This window comes from Bacillus rossius, chromosome 5 (genome assembly GCF_032445375.1).
Source record: "Bacillus rossius redtenbacheri isolate Brsri chromosome 5, Brsri_v3, whole genome shotgun sequence".
NCBI lineage: Eukaryota > Metazoa > Arthropoda > Insecta > Phasmatodea > Bacillidae > Bacillus > Bacillus rossius.
This window is the reverse complement of record NC_086333.1, coordinates 68,870,855-68,893,737: the sequence shown is the minus strand read 5'-3', so window position 1 is coordinate 68,893,737 and position 22,883 is coordinate 68,870,855. Positions and strand designations below refer to the sequence as shown.

Sequence of the window (22,883 nt, the reverse complement as noted above, 5' to 3'; positions counted from 1 at the left end):
GTCCATGCAAACAACAGTCACCAAAAGAATTTCTAATTATACGATTAGAAACGCGTTCCTCAGGGAATTGCAATGCACCACAATGGATACACAAAATTTCAAATGGTCCTAAGGCGTGATATTGCACAGCTGCAGTAACAGAACATTAATAAGTTGGTAAATAATTATTAAGTTCTAAAGCCCTACGACGTCTTCCGTCTCGACGTCTTTGTTCTTCTAATCGGTATTCTCGTTGTTCATTTTCAGTAGCTACACGTTGTGCCGCACGCTGCCGCAAATCTTGCAGACGTTGGTCTCGTTGTTCGTGATTTTCAGTGGTCACACGATATGACGAAATTTCAAAATTAAAACTGTGATGACAATAATACATATATACTTGCGTAGATGATTGATAAACTGTAAAAAATTAAGTATTTGTTTCTAACAAAATATTGAACTAATTGCACTCGTGATTTTGTATTTAAAAACCAGTTCATATTTTTTTATTATTATGTCGGTAAGATCGAAAAATAGTATTCATCAGTATTTAATACGTATTTAAATATAATTTCTAAAAAACACAATTTACAAAAAAAATACCGATCAAAGCTCGGTCATCCAGGTACCTATGTTTATTAGCACACTTAAACCTAGTAGTCTATATAATGTAAAGTTATTGTTGTGTTTATGTAAATCTGTATATACAATTTTTTTAATCTTTTTCACAGGGTTATCTCAAATTTTTGGAACCATTTCTCATATCATAATAAATTAAAGACTAAATTTATCCTGGTGCTTAAAAGCTAATGTATATTTAGATTTAAATTAAAATTTAAAGCAATTTTTGTTTTAAAAATTTTTGTACGGACTGAAAAAGATTTTTTGTAAAGTTACATTTAGTGTAAGTAATTTTATAACAGCATTATAAGAAAAATAAAATTTAATAATCTAAAAATCACTTGACACATTAATTTTAATTAATTATCTTTATTTTTTAAAATTTATATCTAAATATATCGGTTTTAGAAAATAGTTATGTAGGAACTGTATATGTCGACCTTTTATTTTTATATTTTTTTTACACCTGACAACCAAACAAAGCTATTTTTTTTATTATAATATCAAAACTTTAGAGCTGAGAAAGCCAACGTAATATTTAGAGAGACCTCGGCGATTTGTTTTTTCTGTACCGTGTGGCTACCTTGAGTACTGGTATAACATTTTATTATCCGTTATGTTATGTCTCTTGAAAAATTCTAATAAATCTTTTCTCACATATGAGCACCATCTATAACAGAGTTATTGACAGTGGCAGCAAAACAGTAAAAATGTTAGGGAAAATATCAAAATTTCGGTGAGATTATCGTCAAAATTCTTCAAATTTGTGTTCCAACGTACACAAGATTACGCGTTGATTTCTCCCGCACACACTCATGGTTTTATCGATCCCTTGTTTCTTACACTTTTTCAGCTTTAATTGACATAGAACACGGGCGAAAAATCATTTAGGGAATTTTCACCAATTATTCGTCTACCTTCTTAAATATAAATGTCTTGTGTTTAGTTAGTTTTAACATGAACTCACATGATTTATTTTTTAGTATTGAAAAAATTCCTATTTTTATTCTAAATTTTAATAAAATATTATGCATTTTCAGCTTGTGTAAACTGGAATAAAAACTCCGAAGTGGAAATCTCAGCGAAGTTTCTACTGTTAAAAATAAAAATAAACCTTCTTTTAACGTAGTTTCATCCATCGTGAAAAGTCCATTAACCTACTGTAGAAAATCTCTGTAATCTGTGTTTTCATCACATCACTCTAAAAAAAATTGTACTTTTGCTAGCATAGTCCTTAAAATAGGATGTTGGTATGTATATGACATTGATAAAATCCAACACTGGTTGACCGATCGCCATGAAAGTTGGCACATCAAAGAGTTTTTTTTTCATGTAGAAAGTTTTCATGCTATCCATTCATTTGTAACTCGCCGCTAGATGGCGCTGCAGCGCATTAACTTCTAAATCGTTCAACCGATCGCCATGAGTAAACAGAAAATCATAGGTCATAGACATACAAACAGAAATTGTGTGTCATTTCTCTATGTCCACTGCATTGTCACATTGCGCTATCCGTCTTTATTTAACGCCGAGTACTGCAGGTAGTCCATGGGGGAGAAACTCTTATTACCGAGACTGAGACCTAGTTTTTTGAAGTAGTTATGGGCCCGTCCGCTAGATAGTAATTTTCATAATATATTGCTGACATAACTACATTAATTTATTAGGAGAAGTAATGTATAAGCTATTATCAGGCAAACAAACAAGTGAAATTTCACTCTATTTAGGTAGCCACTAATTTTGTGGTGTGTAGGTAATACAATGAGTTTTTGTACCTCCTACTCCATTATTTATTACATGACGGTTTATTACAATACAGCATTAAGTATTTTCGCATCGATTAAATTAGTTTTGCGGCGCCATGGAGATAACTTAATATAACCAAAAAAACGTATTAACAAAATAAACTTTGATTTTTTATTTGCTGGTAGTTATGGGCCCGCCCAATAGATAGCGACACATGTCGCGTGAAACATGGTTTCAGTTTCCACTGTAAGAGTCACACTTCTTTATTTTCCTCCTTGTTCTGTGAGTTAGTCACTCGTTAAAGAGGAAGGTAGAGCTTTGTGCCATTGGCAATTTTACGTAGCTATGTCCTGCAGTTTTACAAGTGATATCGTTGAAAACTGGGTTTCCAAGTTATTTTCCTTGTAAAAAAGTACAAAGATATTTTTTACAGTGAGTGTGCTCATTTCCTTAGATAATGACAACACAACGTTGAAATAAACGTGCAGAAGTGCCTTGGTTTGACCATGGACACTATGGAAATTTTGCAAGCCCTCGTCTGTGGTGGTGACGAACACGCGTGTCGACTGTACCTTGAGCAGTGACGTCAGTCACAATCCCTTCTCCTTTTCGCTCCCGTGATACTGAAAGGCCGCGCCGCTAAACGCTAGCCGTCTGAGTGCTGTTTGCTGATGAAGTAAGCGTGGCTTCGATAATTAAATCAGTCTTCTCCCCACTCTACAGCACGACATTCTGGTGGTCGGAAAATAAAAATGACGTGTGTCTTGCGACGACAACGACGTTCTTTTGTCAAGCACGCATTTGTCATAGCAAAAAAAAAAATTTGGTCTGGATATGATCCACTGGAAGTTGCGTTGCTAAACAAATGTTAATGTTTCACGCGCAAATTAACAGCGAAACAAAACTTTGTTTGTACTTACAATAGTACAGTAACTTTGTTATTGTCAGAGTAAGTTCATCTTATTGATATACAAATTTAAGTTTTTCAGTTATTTCAAATAGAGAAAATTTCCTTAAATAATTTCATGGATATGCGTTTTTTTCTAAATTACGCTGTTTTTTTATACAGAAACATCAAGAATGGACAACATAGATGACTAAATAAAGTCACGAAGAATAAGAAAGTACTAGCTGATAACAAATGTTAAATGCGTAGACAGTACAGGGTATTACGTGGAAGGAATTCAGTCAGGAAAAAAAAATTCCTTCCCTGAAATTACCTGTGTTGAACACGGTTAAAAAAATTTTCACCTTCAATTTACGAATAATGCTGCTTACGAATTATCCAGGGATCTTCGTAAATTTACGGTCATTTACGAAAATTTACGGTCATTGAGTTCACTTACTTTGAACATGATTTCAAAAGAATATTCTTGGTATGTTAACGGAACATTCAAAAACTGGTGAAGCCTACAGTAAGAAAAATCTTATATTGTCCACGTGTGAGTTTTTTTTTTACATCTTTTTGGAACGAACATGCAACTCGGAAGTTGAAATACGGCGTAGTTTCCACGATGATTCAGTTATTTGAAATAATGAAGAAATATTCCTTTATTTGAGTTAAATTTTTCGTTGAAAAAGTAGGTGAAATTTACTGTTAATTTCCATCAGTGAATAAGCCATTCCAAGCGCACAAAAACGCGTACATTACGACTCTGGGCTACAGTCACATCTGGACAGTACCCGAAAAATTTAATCACACATAGGCCCTATGCATACCAAAGAATCGAAATAAACGCGTACTTCACAGAGTTATCGAAGCCACAATTCCCCCCCCCCCCCTCCACCCACTGTATCACCAAAACGCCGATTCTAGCGCAGTCACATTCTAACCTTTCAAAATCCTCCGAAATAGTTTATCCATTTAAAAATTTAATTAAAAGCAGATTTTTTTTCTAGTAAAAACTTAGGCTTTTAACGGTTCTGAATGGGTGTAAACGGCTTTAAGCGGCTGTTGAACACTAGAACTCCAAAAGGGTTATTTAACTAAAATTTATCATAAGATAATAATTATTATCTTACATTACCATTAAAATAAAAATACAAAATAAATTAAATTTTTTTTTAATTAACGCCTAGCAAAGAATATTAAATCAAAGAAATTAAAGGGGCGGGATAAATCATCACGTAAAAAAAAATTTTAACAAAAAAAACTGCGAGTTGAAGTCATCCTTTCGGGGTAAATCAACACGAAGAAAAAAGTTACCTCTACTCTCCCCAGTCCCACACATGCTGATCTACTGCACCCACTCGTCGCCTCCGAACTACGGAGACTTTCGGCCGGCGCTGTACCTCGCTGGACCGACGCCAGACGGCAGCGACGCCCACCCGGTGACGTCACGCTGCGAGGATGGAAGCCGTGTCACCTTGTCCCCGCAGCTCTCTCCGCGGGAAGCCTTCTTTTCACAGACGAGAGAGCCAAACGCCCGATCGTGCATCTTCGGTTTTTTTAATTTTTGTTTATTGTAAATAAATATGGCGGTGTTGATAAAAGGATACTAATGTGTCAATTAGGTTAGGTTAGATACATTATAAATACTTTAAAACATTGTGGACGGTTGATTTAGGTTAGGATAGCAACATTAAAGATACTGTGAAATCATGTAAACTTCGGGGAACTTCGGGTGTGGCTCTCTCGTCTGTGAAAAGAAGGTTTCCCCTCTCTTCAAACCTTCCCCCCTTTTCGCTGCTCCTCCGGACGGACGTGTCTTTCCTTTTCTAACGTATTTCTCCCACGTGTGTGTTACGAAAATGGTCATGAGAAGGTGGGTGAGGGGAAAGGCAAGAGAGAGGGGGCAGGTTGCGGCGCGCCCCAGTTAACCCAGTGGCCGGGAGAACTCGGCTCGACAGCGTCATGGTGCCTTGGCTGCTGGCGCTCCTGTGCGCATGCTCGGGAGGACTGCTGGCGCCGCCGCCGGCCGGCGCCATAACCATACGTAAGTGCGCGCGCGCTGCCGTGTCCCCGCCATCTTGCGACACCGCTTGCAACAAAGCTTCCGAAGCGAAGCTTCTTTGGACGCGATGAGAGTGAAATTCTGAAAGGGCCCGAATCTTAATGCAACCTTTTTTTTTCGTGAAACATCGGTTTCGCGAATGGGACGGAGCCGAAGAGATGTAAAGAGAGCACTATGCTATATACGTTGTTGGGTTCGTTTTCGTTCTCCTCTTTGTACGATTATTCGTGGCCGCACACCCCCCCCCCTCCCCAACCAAAGAAAAATAAATAAATATAACCGAGGGAGATAGATGAACAAAAGAATAAGATATAGAGTGTGTGCATGCGCTTGTTTCAAAAACTTGGTATACATATCCTGTTTATTCAGCTGTAAATTCCTTGAATGTTTTCTACCAGCGCTCTCGTTCAACCAGCAGCGTAGAGAGCGTTTGTTAGACAGTCCCCGCAATTCCCGCATAGATAGCGCTACCTGTTATGAATTCAATATTTCTTTCAGAGATTTGGCGTGTTTCAAATAGCATTATTGTTTGAAGAAACAGTAACATGCACATAACTGATATTTTGGCTCTTATGTTTTCATTTATAAATTTTAAATACTTTCCTTAAATCCTATTATTAATATTTTTTTAGAAAATGGTTTCATTTCTTTATTCTCTCTCTCGCTCTATCTCTCTCCTGCCCTTTTTAACACTTAAGATATACTTACGAGTAGAGGTTTGAATTGCCAAAGAAGTTTCACTTCTATCAGGTGTACTGAGTTACACATGCTTTTTTTTCGTTAAAAATGACATAGGATTTAGCTTTGTCTACTTGTTGAAATCATCACATATGTACTGGTGTGATTATTATAATTTTTGCGGCGCTTACATACTATAACCTCTTAATAAATATGTAGTTACAACTAGGTATAAAAGGTCTAGGAGATATGAAAATGCCTTGACATGCCAAAAATTGGGATAAATTGATCAATATTATAATCATAGCAAAAAGATGGGAAAATATAAAATGGCAGAATCTAATCCCGTTTAAAAGCTTTTTTCAACGACATGGAAACGGATCACGTAAACGGAGACGGATCTCACGGAACAGAATTTCTACAATAGCACGCGGAAGCAGAATGACCCGTACGGATTACGTACCTCGGTAATACTGAGCTATTCCGTTTACGTTCCTCCGTGCGACCAATAGAATTCGAGTACTTGGCTGTGGTGGTCGCCATATTTGTTTCTGTTCTAAATACTTAAAAATTGTTTCAAGTACGAGAATATCTAGTGATCAATAATAACTTTGCCGTTTATTTGTAGTATTACTAGCTAATGCCCGGCTTGCATTGCAATGCCTCGATAATTTTTTTATAATTTGTTTGAAGTAGGTACAAATATACCAAGAGGCTCTATCCTTCTCTAATTCTCTATATCTATATCTGTAGCTCTATGTATAACTCTTTACCTCTCTATATCTTTATCTACAAAAATATATCTACCTCTCTCTATCACTCTCTATCCTTCTCTATCTCTATAGTTATCTCTCAATATATATCCCTCTAAATATTTATATCTTTCTCATCTATATCTATATTTTTCTATCTTTCTCATCTATATACCTATATCTATATCTCTGTATAACTCTACGTGTATCACTATAACAATGAAAATATTACAAAATTTATGTTTTTACCTATCTATATTTTTATTAATATTTTTACCTGCCACAGGTGTAACATAAGTATATAAAAATACGAGTGTATTAAAAATTTCAAAGTGCTCGGTGAAGAACTTTAGGAGATTTAAGATTTTGAACGAACGAAGATTTACATTTTTATTTCTATAAATAGGTATAAATTCAACCTGTGTTATTATCATAAAGCATAATATTTATTTAAGTTCATTTAATGTTTTATACCTAAAAATTAAATATTTTTGGTTGCCATTTGCTACGGTTCCGTGCATTGTAGAATCAGCAGACGAATAGGGAAATGTAAATTTATTGCCGGTACGTTGTCCATTTCCGGTTTTTACGTTTTTATGTCATTGTTTAACGGATCTTAGGAACCAAAATCGCAAGAAAAACAAGCCGCAAAAAGTTACAACTTCTTTTTCAAATACCCGTTTACAAACTACCCAAGACGAAAAAATACAAAGAAAACATCGGCCAACTTTCAAGTACGTTATATGCATAGAATATAACGATATTTTTTTAGGTATATTTCGAAGAAAGATTACCTATTTTAGTCGTTACCATGATGCATTTCAGGAAAAAATTTATATGGTTCATCGTTTCATGTTCCATATATCCCAAAACCATTGTCAACTCAAAAGTATATATATATATATATATATAAATTTTATGGCCACGATAAATGCCATAATTCTGCACAAATCACATCCAAACTGATACATAAAATATAGTCATGTTAAATCAGTCGGGTTTGTTAATGGGGAAAACACGACCAAAAGGGTATAAATGGGGAAGGTTTCTTGAAAAATAGAAAAATAGTTATAACTCTAACAATACGACGAATATCACTTAAATGTTATTTTATAATAACTCCCAGAAAATATATCAAAACGTGTTGTCTAAATATATTTTTGATATGACCAACCATAACTTCAAGGGGTGGAAAAAAATAGGGTTGGAAAACTTAAAAAAAATGCATAGTCCACTTAATAGACACACGATCGAATTCATTCAAATTGTTTGTAAATATTTTAATTTTTTCCTAAATCTTTTGTCCAAAACATTTTTTGATAAGATGAACTATTGCTGCATAGGGTTAAAAAAAAACGGTAGGATTTTAAAAATTGCATAATTTCCGTACCATTAACATTATTAAATTCGTTCTAATTTATTATGAAACCTTAAAATATTATTCACAACTTTCGTCCGAAATACTTTTTTATATGCTCAACCATTACCGCAACTAGTGGAAAATAACAGTAGTTGAAAGCCAAAAATATAAAAACTCCCTTAGTAAGTACACCACCAGTCCGTTCAAAATTTTTGTAAGCTGAAATAAAAACTATCCGTTCACTTCTAAACACTACTTAAATCTCACACTTCACCAACACTTACAAAGCCGGTAGTTCACCGACTAAACATCTTCCATCGCGCAAATATTTTAACATTGGAAGAGAAGTATTTAACCATAATAAAGTACATAAATAATATTTGCAACAAAATGTGACGAATTTTTAAGTTTTCTTTCATTAAAAAAACATTCATTATTGGAATTTTAAACGGCAATATGTGACTGTATATTTTTAATTATAAACAACCCGCGGCTTCGCTCGCACCAATTTAACGAAAGTGCTGTTATTGTAATTAACATTGTTGAAAAAAATGTTTGAGGCCAATTTCAAAGGTATTTAATTAAATAAAATGTTTCAGCAACTATGAGCTAATATTAGAGCAACAAAACCACCTTTTCAGCTCAAAACAAGCAATAAATACTTTGGCAATAAGTTTTGCTGACAAGAGTAATAGCACGAATTTTTATATACTTAATCATCTACTCTAATGGCCTCGTTTTAGAAGAAAATACATATCTTGGATTTACATATTTCTTGCTTTAACGTTTTTTTAATATAGGCTCTATAACTCATTTACTAGCACAAATGTTAGCCTCAATTAATAACTTTCAAAGTTGTTTACTGTAACTTGGTTTACGAATCATTCCTTAAATTCGCATTGAAAATTCCCACAATACAACACAGATTATCGTAATAATCTCAACTAAGAAACCACATGTCGTCCATAAGGTGGCCGATTCTTTACAGCAAAAGATATTTTTGTAAAACCCTCTGAAAAACGATTTTATTACAAACATATAGGGACACTTTTTTTTTTTTCACGAATAGTTCTCTACACCCATTATTCTACAATAAGGTGTGCCCACGCCAGGAGTTCTTCCTTGCGACTGGCTATACGGGACGCGATCACTTCGCGCAAAATGGCCGCGTGCCAACTGTATCAACATGTACCCGGAAGAAACACAACCAACCATGAAAAACAGACTAACGCTCGAGTGTTTTTTACCACAGTCAGTTTCGAAAAATATTTTCGCGGAAAAAAAAAACCTGTCCATAACATTAATAACAGAATCACATTATGTGCCTTGCGCGACGTGTGAAAACTCGCCTACTGATTCCTTAGCTAAGGGATTCATTAAAGTTGCATCGTAGAGGACGCGGCCATCTTTGAATTGCTTCCGAATTCTCACAGGGGATGCCGATGCATCCATACCTGAGTCCACTATACTCGAGAATTTTACTGATGGGTCCCTACATCCATTATCTTCGGAATAGTGTTTTATTTTGTTTGTACATAATATTTCTTAAGATTTTTGGCATAAGATTTAATTAAAACGTGATAAGAGTAAGTGATAACAATTAACAACATTAATAAAACTAACCTATAAAATACCTTAAATTTATAGAAGTATCTAATGCTCATGATAGGTACGTATTTTTAAAAAATTTCTGGATTTATAAAAAATAATTGTTGATTGCTAGCATTTATAACATCCACGCTCCGTTAAAAATTTAAAATTTAACGTTTCGCTGAATATTCGTGGATATTACGACTCAAAATGGCTGCTCGCACATTAGTACGACCGACCGTCAAAAGGTGGTGCTGGCAGTAAAATATATTCTTTTTACTATCCATTCCATTAGAAATCCATACTCTACATCGCAGCTGCATTTTCTGAGGGAAGTAGGGATGCGTGTGCTTGTGGACGCGTCACTGTGTGTTCGGGTGCAGCCCAGGTGCGTCTGAATCACACTTCATTGTTGCGTCACTGCCCGGACCGCAAACTGCCGGCCGTACATGGCTGGGGCGACTTTCTCGCCGTGGCTGTCGTCTCGCGCGCGTCAGTCAACTGTCATTTCACGTCTAATAAACTGTCTGAAAACCAGTGCCAAGATTACGAGGTGTGAAGAAAAAAAAAAGAATTACGGTGAATGAATTTTTAAAGCAACAACTAACTGCCTACTCTACATATATTTGAAGAAGTATGTCTGAAAGCCCGATCCCTAGGGGCAAACATTTTTCGCGAAAAGATCTGAACACTAATTAGACTGCAACAAGGTATACCCGCACCTGTGGTTTCTTCCTTGTGATTGGCGGCCGTCTGCGAGAGAAGTCGTTGCCTTGTTAGGCCGAGCCACTCAGGACGCGTTTACTTCCGCACTGAATCACTGCGATTGGTGTTGTTACAATCGATATGTAGGGGAGACCGGGGCAAGTTGACGATGTTAAGCTTTGAAATGGCCTTTAACAGATAAATAAGCATATATAATATCTAATTTGGTACCCATACGAAGTACATACTAATTTCTACCTAAATATGTAAAAAGGTTGTACTACTTTGCGTAGTTCCGAAGTTATTGACAAGAAACCAATTAGTTAGCACATTCGTCATCTTGCCCCAGGAGTGGGGTAAGTTGACGAACCTATTGGGGTAAGATGACGAAACCAAAATATATATATTTATGGACAAAGTAAACAATATTTTTATAGATATCCTACACTAAACAACGTGCAGGATGTAAAGAAGATATATTGTAACATATTTGAACGACTTTGATATAGGTAATTCCTTGACTTCATAATTGGAAAATTTTTCGTGCCACCACTCAGAACATGTGGAACACTGAATCCAGTCTTCATTTGAAGGTTCCACGTAAACTTCTTCACATGCAGGGCAAGAAACGCTATTTAGGCTTTATGGTTTTGCTACAGAATGATCAGAGTTTTGTTTTTCAGTTTTCTTAGTTTTTCTTTCATTTTTCTTCTCTTCATTCTGCTTCTTCTATCTATCTCTTCGTCACTTCAACGCCTCCTTTCCGTTTTCCGCTTATAATATGCCTAGGCATCTACAAAAAAATCAATTAAAATTGTTACGACTATTAACACAGGAACTATTTATAATATTTTATAATTTCATTATTATTTTTATTTTACTTAAATAATCGTCATATCTGTACATCATTGGTTTAAATAACACATATAATACAAAATAATGCTAACACTGTCATTACCTATGGCAAGTTGACGATTGCAGGGGCAAGATGACGAATTCGTCATCTTGCCCCCGTCAACTTGCCCCAGCAGCCGTATTTTTGCTTTACCAAAATCACGAACAACATTAACAAATTTTCTTCAACAATCTATACACTAAAATACTCCCAAAAGTCAGCATTTCATTTTACATGTATAAACATTTAAAACAAATGGACTCTTTTCTCGTAATAGCTTAACATACGTACCTTCAATATTACAACAATGGCTCACGAAACAGACTGCCTCTCAAAACTGCCACATTCAAACTGACTGGAAAATTCTGCTGCACCTGCCTAGTAGGTGCAGATGGTGACACACAAGGTCACAGGTGCGCCAACCGTCTATCTGTGTTTCTGGATTAGTTACATACGATTCGTCATCTTACCCCGTTCGCCAACTTACCCCGGTCTCCCCTACCTGGGAGAAACTCTCCCAATCACTAAAAACAGACGATGTTACGGTGTTTTAACTTTCATCTAGTCCCGAAATATTTTCGCGAAATCTGTATGCCCCTACCGATCCCTTAAGCTAGTCGGTGTCAATTTTGAACACGTTGTGACCTGTCAGTCGGCTTACAGAGCCGGAATAGTGAGGTCGTGTTTACCGTGACTGTCGTGCGTCATGGATAGAGACTAAGTTATTTCGCGGATTCAGTTGGCCTCGGGGTAGAATTCAAAGTCATACGTGTGCGCAACCCAGATTTGGTTTCCCTTTGGCTTATATCTCAACGATAGCATTTTTTTTTGCGTTTTTAATTGACCCCTAGCTGGGCATCGTCGGCTCACGGTCGTAGAGGGGCGTGTCCAAATAACTGCGGTCCAATCACGAAAACCGTATAAGAGTGTCAAGGTTTGCATTCTAACTTGCGACTTAATGAATGTGCGTATTTCAAATATAGCGTGTGACATTAAGTTTTATTTACGAAACGAAGACCATAAAATTTGGTCATGCTAAATGGAAAACGTTTTTACGCCATTTCTGACATTGAGAGGGCAGAGACATTGCAGCTGAAGCCCCTTCCGAGAAACCTTCCAGAAATGCTTCCAATCATGGACTCAACTTTGTGTAGAGTGCACATCGCTAGCAAAGGATAGTATTTTGAAAGAAATTATTTCAATTTGGATGTAAGCTTTATACTTTGTTCGTAATAAAATTATTCACAGTATATTTTGATCGCATCTCGTATTTCGCGATTTTTTTTCTTCTTTTCTACCCATTTTTTTATTAGCTTCACCTGTATGCATGTTTGAATGAATGGACTATGTCATAAAACTTTCCATTCAATGTTTACACACTTTTCAACATCCGAATGTGTTGAAATTTTTCATACATATAAAGAACCCGTGACAATACAATATTTTGATAAATTAAGACCTTGATGTTATGTAGATCTCTGCTGATGATGATACAATACATATTAGTTAAACAAAAAAAGTTTAAAATGTTAAATGTAAACTTGAAAAATTTTAGTTTTTATTACTAGAGACATAAAAAGTTACCCTTAATTTATAACAATAGGGTAGAATCCAGATTCTTGTTAAACTTTAGACGGTTGTATTTATTGAGTGCCTACCGCTACATTATTATTTTATAATTATCGTGCAGGAACTGACAAATATCTCATGAACTAATGGCAAAGGTCATCTAATGTAAGTAAGTTTGCAAACTATTCTGTTGCCAGATAACAGCACGAATTTTGCAACGACAATACAGCGATACGTATGCGACTCCGACAATTCGTGGCCATTGTGTGTTTTCCAGGATATCTGTTTTGTATCATCGTTGGATTCCTCTGTTTTTTACGTGTATTGTCCAAGGTTGTTGTTTGTATTTTCTGTTCTTGTCGCAACTGTGTCGACGTTGTCATCACACTGTTTTCATCTATGCTGTGGTACTACTCTAATTCCTTCCACGAAATTGTGTCCAGTCTATGCATATATTTTAACTTTTTTTCCCTGTTTTTATGTGTATTCATATTTCTTGTACATTATTTTGGTTTCTTTAGGACACACATTGAAAACCAAATATGATGTCATCAATATAGTTTTTTTAAATCTATCTTCTCCATTGCAAGAATCATGCAAAGAATATAAGAGTTTTGACGTGACAACGTCTAATAAACCGATGAACGCCGGTTGCACGCACGAAAAAGTGTCCCGTTACGCACATTATCCCATTAAGCTGTGTCCCATTACGCTCATTGTACTCTTGCGCCGCATCTATCTCTCTTCCACTCGATTGGAACAACCATCGATTTGACTTTTTCGAGGCACATTAAACTTGAAACACTCCCATTCGTTTCCTACTTTTCCTATCATCGTCCTATCCATAACAGAATAACACAGATTGGAAGAAGTTAAATAGCAAACATGTATAAAAGTTATTGTTAAAATAATCTCTTCGTTAAAGTAATAAACATATTTGAATTAATGAGTGCAAATAAAAGTAAATTTATCAATCAAATTGTAGATTTCATTTCACTCCTTCTTTGTATCCCTACAAAATAGTGATAATTCAATAAAATTGATTCAATTTCATTCATAAAAGTATGCAATCATTTCATCAATGTTTAGTTATGACGTCACGTTAAACTATCGTCCGTAAACCGACTTTACAGACAACCAATTTTTTTTAAAGAGAGGAATTATTTTTTCCCATTTTTATCCTTGGTTGAAACAAAAAGTTTTTATTATTTAATTTTTTGTGTTCTAGCTTTCTGCATAAAGCCTTGCGTGCGAACAGAGCCAGGCTTCTACACGTGCGCCAAGAACCACGCTAACGATGCGGTGCGCTACATAGTGAGAGGTGAGTAAAGTCTCCACCAGACAGATTGCACAACTTCTCGCACATCCTATGACTCCCATTTGTTGAGCAGAACTCGGTGAATGGCTTTTAGGAGTTTACAGCCTTTATTCACATATTGAATGTGTTGTTTTTTCCCCACTGAGTTAGAAGTTTTGCCATTCCGTAAAAAAACAGAACCATTGAATTTGCTAAAAATTATAATTTTATTGAATTAAAAAAAATATTTTTGATTTCCTTAATCATATTCAATAAGCATATTTTTTTTAATTAAAATATGATCTTTCCCTCCCAAACAAAAATTGAAATTTTACTTTTTTTTCAAATGTTAGTGTAAAATTAAATATATTTGTAAATTTGTAAATTTGCTTAAAACAACTGTATCAACTAAAAAAAAGTGTTCGTAGAAATACTGTGTCAGATTCTTATCTAGGCATTTGTGGTTTGTGTTATTCCAGTACCTTTAAGAGTTAAAGTTATTTGTAAACCGTTCCCTGAATAGCTTTCCAGTATTAACTGCACACATTAATAAGCATATTAAAACAAAATCCAGTCTAATTATGGAATATACTATTTTTTTTATGTTTCAAAATATCATACTTGAATGAAACATAATTAAAATATAAAATTAGGCACTATTTATCGTAATAAAATACTCAGTGTTATCTCAAAAAATGTTTTTCATATATGAAAAAATAACTAAAAACATGAGTTGTAGGCCTACTGGGTAATTATAATATTGTTTTGTAGTATTAAAAGATATTATTTGGCAACTGGTTTCTAAGGCAATCTTTTGTGAAGCTACGGAACAATTTTATCTGTGTAGTATTTAATAGCTGTAATTGTCATTAATTATTTCCCCTGCCATACAGATAAGCTCTTCGTGATTGATAAATTTCTTTGAGAGGTTTCTTCTGAGAAAGCGCTATATGGGATAAAATTAATTAATTGAATATTAGTTGCTAAAATGGTTTTATGACAATGCTACATGTAACTCGTATTCACGTCTTCAAATTCACAGCATTGGGAGATGCAAATACGTGTGTTGTCTTCAAGCTAGTCATCATTTAGAAAACTACAATAATTTTTAGCTCATACAATCCTTTATATCCGTATATTCCACAGAAAAGTCCTTTAAGTGATTACGTGTTATAAATCGGCATGCCATTTGAAAAGTTAAGTGTGATGAAAATACAATGATAGATTTCTAATCGATAAAAAAATAAACTGGGCTTAGAAAATATGAGTTTCGCATATATATGTTTACTAATAACCATTTTAAAAGGTTTTGCATATTAAGAAGTCACTACGAGTAATAGGCGTGTTTTTCTCTCGTTAAACTCCGGGTGTTAAACAATTGTGAATCAAATATAATTGATTTTGTGCAGAAATATGTGCACTACTTAAAACACGTTTGAAATATATTAAAAGAAGATTACGTTTAAACAACAAATGTGAGACAAATTTACGAAAGAAGTGAGAAAAATATTACAATATAGATTCACATGGCGAATTTACACAATCGGAATTGCATTGAAATACAGAACAGCTTGTGACGACTCCAAAAAGGTGTCTTTCACGGGTGGCAAACGGACCATTTACACGAAGTATTCACGTTATACTTGCAGACTTTCCCTTACAAATCCTACGCCCCTTTTTTTCTAATTTTTATTTACAATTTACACTATTACGTTTTTGGATTCACACGCAAATATCTGGGCTACTTGTTTACAAAATAAAAGTTTGCGTGGAGTCGACGTGGGACAGAAGCAAAACTTCTTGCTTACCATTTAATTAGTTACAGTAAAGATAATTCTGGTTAGATGAGGTCACAGATAAAAAAAAATATATATGCAAGTATGAGCGCTAAATTATGCTATTGCACAAGTATGCATGTGTGAAAGTGTGCAAATATTGAAGAGTGCAAGTATGCGTCTGCTAGTATTCAAGGCAAGGGTGCAAGTATGCAAGTCTGCTAGATTTCAAGTCAAGGGCGCAAGTGTGCAAGTATGCAAGTGCGCGAGTGTGCTGCGTCATGTCTACCTCTCCCCTGCCTTCTCCTACTCTACTCGGTTCCCCCACATCACGTACCTAACTAAATATTCCCCTCATGTAGCCGGGAATTTTTGTAACGCTAGAAAAAAATTTTCACCCCCTCAGCAAAGAAGTTTCACTTCAAAATTATTATTTTTTTGAAACAAAAAAAAACTTATGTTTGGAGTGTGTGTGTGGAGTGTTGCCTCATCTCGTACGGTCCGAGCGCGCTGGCACTGGGTATCCCGGGCCATGGTGAGGGGGGAGGGGGAAGGGGGTGGGTCCCACTTGCGAGCGACTCCGGCTTGTACCGGCCGTGACAATGAAGGCGCGGGCATGCGCGCGCACGACGTGTGGGCGCTGTTGGCTCGGTGACGTCAGAGCACACACGGCCGTCGAGGTCGACCCTGTTGCGTGCGCAGAGACCTTAACTAGCGACAAGGTAGGGGGGTAGGGGGGCAGACGTGACTTGTGCCCCTGGCGCCGGTTATGTGAGGCGCTAAACTTGCGCAGTGATATTTAATATGGATACTTACTTCGCCATCGTGGTGTTAGAACACAAAAAAAAAAAAATGTTGGAGGGCAGGTGAACTGAACTATTTTTTATTGAAGGATACATACGTACATGTATATCGTGCTGTACATGATGTCCCAGTTTCAATGGTATATTATAGCAGTTTCATTTAGACTATTTATAACAAATCGTACATCAAATTGAAAATCAACTAATATAGTTTCTTCCGAATGTTCAATTTATGCACCTTGAGTTATACGGCACACATTTTAACTTAAGTCCAATTCTTCCCACACTTCGGTTTACAAGTCCGGAGTAATGGAAATAATAGCCTCTTCTGGCAAGTCATTAAGTAGTGGCGGAACGTAGAAACGATTTTTTTTATAAAGCCTCAAATTTAAAAAAAATCTCATGGCTTTATGTCAGGTGCCTATAACATCTTCAGATGTTTTCGCCACAATGAGGGAACACAATTAAAACTTTAAACGAAACGCACGTTGAACTGAAATCATCTACATATTCACTCTTAGAAAATTGCAGAACACAAAACGCTTTGCGCTCAGGAGCCGCCATTTTGCGCTTAGGTGGCGCTGCAAAGCGGAAAAACCCCAAAGCACTACACGCTCGCTGAAACCGATTGATAATTGTGACTTTCGACCAAAAATTTACAACGCTCACATTTGATAATATTACAATCAATCACTGGGGCATTCTTTTATGAACATACTGTATTTAAAAAACTGAACTTTTCCGCATACTATCCAATATGCAACTACGTGTATTTATTTACAATCTAGGTTATAACCAAAATATTTGGAAAGTGGAATTAATATTTGGTAGCAATATGAGTAGAGACCGGAAAAATTCGCGAGATAAAATCCCTAAAGGATAGACTCCATGATCCTCTATGCACTCGTGCAAATTACACCTGCTGATTGGTTACCAACTCGTAACACCTGTTGACTGGAATTATCGTGATTCTCCTGTTAAAGATTTTTAATTGGCCCAGAGTCCTTCAGATAAACTGTGGTCCAATCACTGAAGCAAAATAATGTCAAAAGTATTTGGACTCTATCCAATCGCGAAATGAATCCGCGAATTTTACAGGTCTCTAAATATGAGGTGTTTTCGGGAAAGGTTTTTTTTTGGTTGGTTCTTTTTTAAACCGGGCCTAGGAAGGGGGGTGGCTGCCGATATGAGTTCTAGCCCCGGGTCAACCCCGGGTGGAGACCAGTCTAGTTACGTCTGTGTGCGTGCGAGCGTGATTCTAACGAACCAACACCACATGTTTAAACCACATGACACCGAAGTCGCTGTAATCCCACTAACCTATCCCCCTCCCCTCTCCTCTCTCATTTCAAGCGTTCTAAATTACTGATCAGTTGACGTACTTGTCTGTCCGGCCTAACGCCGCCAATCACTTCAAACAAGCAGGTAATTCACTGATGCGGTGCCATTTGAGTTTGTCGACGAGCTTTGATGGCCTTTGCTCTACCCGCTGATGAGGCAGGTGAATAAATTAAACCTTTAAAATCTCTGCAGTCCATATTGTCCTTCCATAAATGAACTTTGTGGCCTGTAAAGTAAATTCAAAAGTAATTAAGTGTTCCCTTGCAAGTTACAAAATTAATAACAATAATATTTGCAAATTTTCTATAAAAAAAATTTAGTAAATGTTTAAAGTAATTAATAGTTGACTCTTAAGCTTTTAAAACAAATTATTAATTATTTTATTTTCTATGATTTGGAATATCGTTATACGTATGACTAGAGACCCGGAAAATTCGCGGGTTCAATTACCTCCAGGATAGATTCCAATATCTTCTACACACTCGGGCAAATGCCAACTGTTCATTGGCTGATGACTTGTGAGTCGTCTCGACTAGTTAACCTGTGATTCGACACTTCTATGAGCGAGGGTCTCTAATTGGCCCTCAGTCCTCCAGATTAACAGAGAACCAATGACAGAAGCAGCACTAAGGTATAATTATTTGAATTTTAGCATAACACGAAATGAACCCGCGAATTTTCCGGGTCTCTACGTATGACTAATAAACTGAATTAAAAATATCTGGGTTAAAGGTATTACATTTTTTTTAATTACAGAGTAGAGTACAGAATAAGAACTTTGATGTTTTCACTTATGATAAAAGAAAAAATATTTCCATGCAGTGGTCTCCCTTTACCTGCACAGAAAATTGCCTCATTGACTTAGAATTTTAGAAACAAATTTACAAAAAAAAAGTTATCAAACTGTAGAAGTGAAATACCGGAATTTTTTACTTCTCTTTGTTGAGAAACTATTAATAAATGCTTTGTTGTTATGTTTATCTTAAACGCAGACGGTCGTTATTCCTCTAAATTTGGAGACCTAGTTATAGCTCAAATAAAGTGTGGTGACGTTATAAGTCCTACTTTACTAAAAAAAACTAAATAACAATTTTTTTTATTTCAGTTACTTCTTCTAACTAGAGAACCAGAAATTTCGCGGATTCATAAGTGTATTAAACACTTTTTTTGCTTTCCCAATATTTATTTCTTAGCGAGAACATTTTTACCCTTGTTAATTGGCACTACATGATTCTCTTACTTCTCTCCTATATAGGTATCGTTGGCTCACGGTCGTACCGGGTTGTGTCCAAACAACTGCGATCAAATCATGAACACAGTGTGAAGGTTTGCATTCTAGCTTGCGACTTGATGAGTGCGCGAAATTTCCGTATCCCTACGTCATGGCCCAGCACAAAAACCTCTTGGCAGAGCAGAGCAACGGGTCGTTACCGCAACTCCGAACGTACAATATCGCCGAATACCATAACTCCGAATGCCAAATTGACCGCAACGCCGACAGATAGAAAACGGCTGTGTACCACAACGCCGAAATATAGTAACGCCGAAAAATGTTGCTTAGAGAAGGGGGGGGGGCACAGGAGCAAAATGAAAAACAACTGAATGAATTTGTGTGTGTTTCTTAAATGTATCTTAACGCCGAAATACCACAACCTAACCTAACCTAACCTTACCTAACCTGACCTTACCTTTGTGGCAGTCCTGCAATGACATTTTTTTGGCGTTAATGTATTTCGGCGTTGTGGTAATTCGTAGAGACCGGAAAAATTCGCGCTTTCGATGACCTCTAGGATAGACTCCACAACCCTCTACACACTCAGGCAAATGCCACCTGCTCATTGGCGCTATTGACTAGTGACAACTGTCAACTGGGACACTTGCGATTCGATACTCTTTTGGTTGAAGGTTACCCATTGGCTCAAAGTCCTTCAGATAAACTGTAAGCCAATCGCAAAAGCAATATAAAGGTACAGTTGTTTGGATTCTAGCATATCGTGAAATGAATACGCGAATTTTTCCGGTCTCTAGTAATTCGGCGTTGTGGTACACAGCAGTTTTCTAGCTGTCGGCGTTGTAGTCAATTTGGCATTCGGCGTTATGGTTTTCGGCGTTATTGTACGTTCTGCGTTGTGGTATTTCGGCGTTGAGGTGCGTCCCCCAAAGCAACGACGTGTGACTGGACGGGTGGCGGGCCGCCACACCTTTGAATATATATATACTGTATAGAAGTCGCCAGCCCAGGTTAAAATTTCTAATACGGTTTTGAGGTAGTTGGTTAATTCACCGCCGCAATCGCCACCATCTCTAGGGCATCGACTTGTGGTGGTCCCTAGCGGACAAGTGTCGAACTCTTCAAACACCCCTTCCCCCTCTCGTTGAACGTCCTCGAGCTGCATTGAATGATAGATGGGGGGTGCGGGGAATGACAGCGGGCGACAGAGCTGCGCTCTAACGTGTAAATAACAACTAAGACGATACAGGGCGTTACGGCAGCGCACTGCAGCGGTGAAGTTCCCAAGCTGCTCATCATACGCTTCTGAAAAACGTAGAGTAAATCCTATCCACTCGCGACTTCTATACAGTATATATATATATATATATATTCAAAGGCCACACGGAGCCTGGACCTCGTGCTCGTGCCGCAGGCCGGCCGGAGAAGCTGGGCATCCCGGGGTTGGTGCCCCTGGCGCTGGAGCAGTCGACGGTGCACGTGTCCAGCGGCAACTACTCCCTGGCGCTCGTCGTCAGCGACCTGACCGCGGAGGGCGCCTCCGAAGTGGCCGTCGACTCTGTCAGGTGCCCGACCGACTAACCCCCTCGCCCTCCTGGCACACGGTCCTGGCGAACTCTCGGACACTTGGCCAGAGCATCGCCTGGCAAAGTTGACTTGAAGCACATACGTACACATGCTTCTGCTTCGCGTTAATCGATAGGCAGGGGCACCTGTATTTCGCGATTTCATTTCTGTGTCAAGGTGTTCCACAAAATACTGTAGCTTTTCCTCCTGTGGTTATTGCCTGAGGTCGGTGAGAGCTGTCGTCCCGCTCTTGACGGGACCGATGAGAATGCAGTCACCGTACTGCTGCACCCTCACAATTAGTCATGATCTAGAGACCTTTAAAAATTCGCTTATTTCGATGACCTGTAAGATATATATATATATATATATATATATATATATATATATATATATATATATATATATATATATACTCCATGATCCTCCTCTATGCACGCGGGAAAATTACATCGGCGCATTGGCTACTGACTGGTGACACCTGCTGTTAACTGTGACGTTAGTGATTCGATGTACTTCTTTTGTTGAGGGGTTTTTTCATTGGCAGAGTATGATTCAGATAAACTGTGGCCCAATCACCGATGCGGTTAAAACGCAAACGTTTTTTGTATTCTTAGACTATCACGAAATGAATCCGCGAATTTTTCCGGTCTCTAGTCATGGCTAGAGACCTGTAAAATTCGCGATTTCAAGTCTCTAAAGGATAGACTCCATAATCCTCTATGCACTCTTGCAAATTACATCTGCTGATTGGTTACCGACTCGTAACACCTGTTGACTGGAATGATCGTGATTCGCTTATTCTTCTGTTAAAGATTTTTCATTGGCACAGAGTCCTTCAGATAAACTGTGGCCCAATCACTGAAGCATAATAATGTCAAAAGTATTTGGACTCTATCCTATCGCGAAATAAATCCGCGAATTTTACAGGTCTCTAATCATGGCTCTTAAAAAACCTACAGTGTTTGGTAAAATCCTTGACATTAAATGAAATCGCGAAATACAGGTGTCCCTATCGATAGGTCAGGAGTGGAAAAAAATTCGTGGTTCAATGATCCCCAGGTTAGAATCCACGATCCTCTACGTAATTTTGCAAATGACACCTGCTCATTGACCAATAACCAGGAGCAGGCATCATTCTTGGAAAAAATAATCTAAACGCCTATTAGACTGCAACAAGTTATACCAGCACCATCAGTTTCTCCCTTGTGATCCGTGGTCGTCTGCTAGAGTATGTAGGGGATTGTAGATTCTATGTAAGTTATAGATGTAATTGAAACGGTGAATTTTTCCAGACACCACTAATTAATATTTTACTCGAGGAGGGATAACCATTAAAACACAGAAAATGTATTTTTCACATTCAAAATTATTTGGTTTAGAGATTTTTTGTAGTGCTATTGTTTGTACTGTTTCCTTCAGGCATTAGAATATAAGACAAAGTTTTTGCTCTTTTTTTCAGGCCAGTGTTTGAAAGGAAGATGATGTCTCTCAGACTAATATTTTCGAAACTGTTCTTGGAGTCACGATACATTCTAGATGGCTACATTCTTCAAACGCCAATCAAGACCGATGGATTCTTGAATGCCACAATCAGTAAGTGCCTGTTTTTTATTCATCCATTAGTTTTATTCTTAGTCAAAGGTTATTTCGTGAGCATAGCCATGTATTTTAGACGGAAAAAAATATAAAAACGCTCATTAGACTGAAATATTGCATGCACCTTCCAGCAATTTCTTACTTGCAATTAGTGATCGTCAGTAAGAGAAGCCATTGCCTTTTTTTGGCCAAAAAAATCAGAACGTGCTTGCTTCCACAGAAAATGTCTGTGATTTATGTGGCGGCAATAGACAATACTGTTGTTAAATGCACAGATGGTCTCAAAAATGTTTAGTGGAAAATGTACGATGTCTTGGGCACTGCTCATTGGCTCCTGAATTATGCGACGTGTCAGCTGACTTTCCGTGAATTAATTACTTTTTTAAAATTGCCTCACAGTTCTTGTAAATTCACAAAATGATGTG

At 37.0% G+C, this 22,883-nt stretch overlaps 1 protein-coding gene across 1 annotated transcript in view; it reads left to right on the top strand.

Moving 5' to 3' along the window:
- The first annotated feature begins 5,034 nt into the window (after positions 1 to 5,034).
- The window catches only part of LOC134531964 (uncharacterized), a 30,945-nt gene continuing 13,096 nt past the window's right edge, over positions 5,035 to 22,883 (top strand). Inside the window, exons 1-4 of the mRNA XM_063368064.1 lie at positions 5,035 to 5,279; positions 14,075 to 14,167; positions 20,708 to 20,858; positions 22,322 to 22,455. Coding sequence (XP_063224134.1) covers positions 5,198 to 5,279; positions 14,075 to 14,167; positions 20,708 to 20,858; positions 22,322 to 22,455 — 460 coding nt within the window. The 5' untranslated portion in view covers positions 5,035 to 5,197. The remainder of the gene's footprint in view (positions 5,280 to 14,074; positions 14,168 to 20,707; positions 20,859 to 22,321; positions 22,456 to 22,883) is intronic.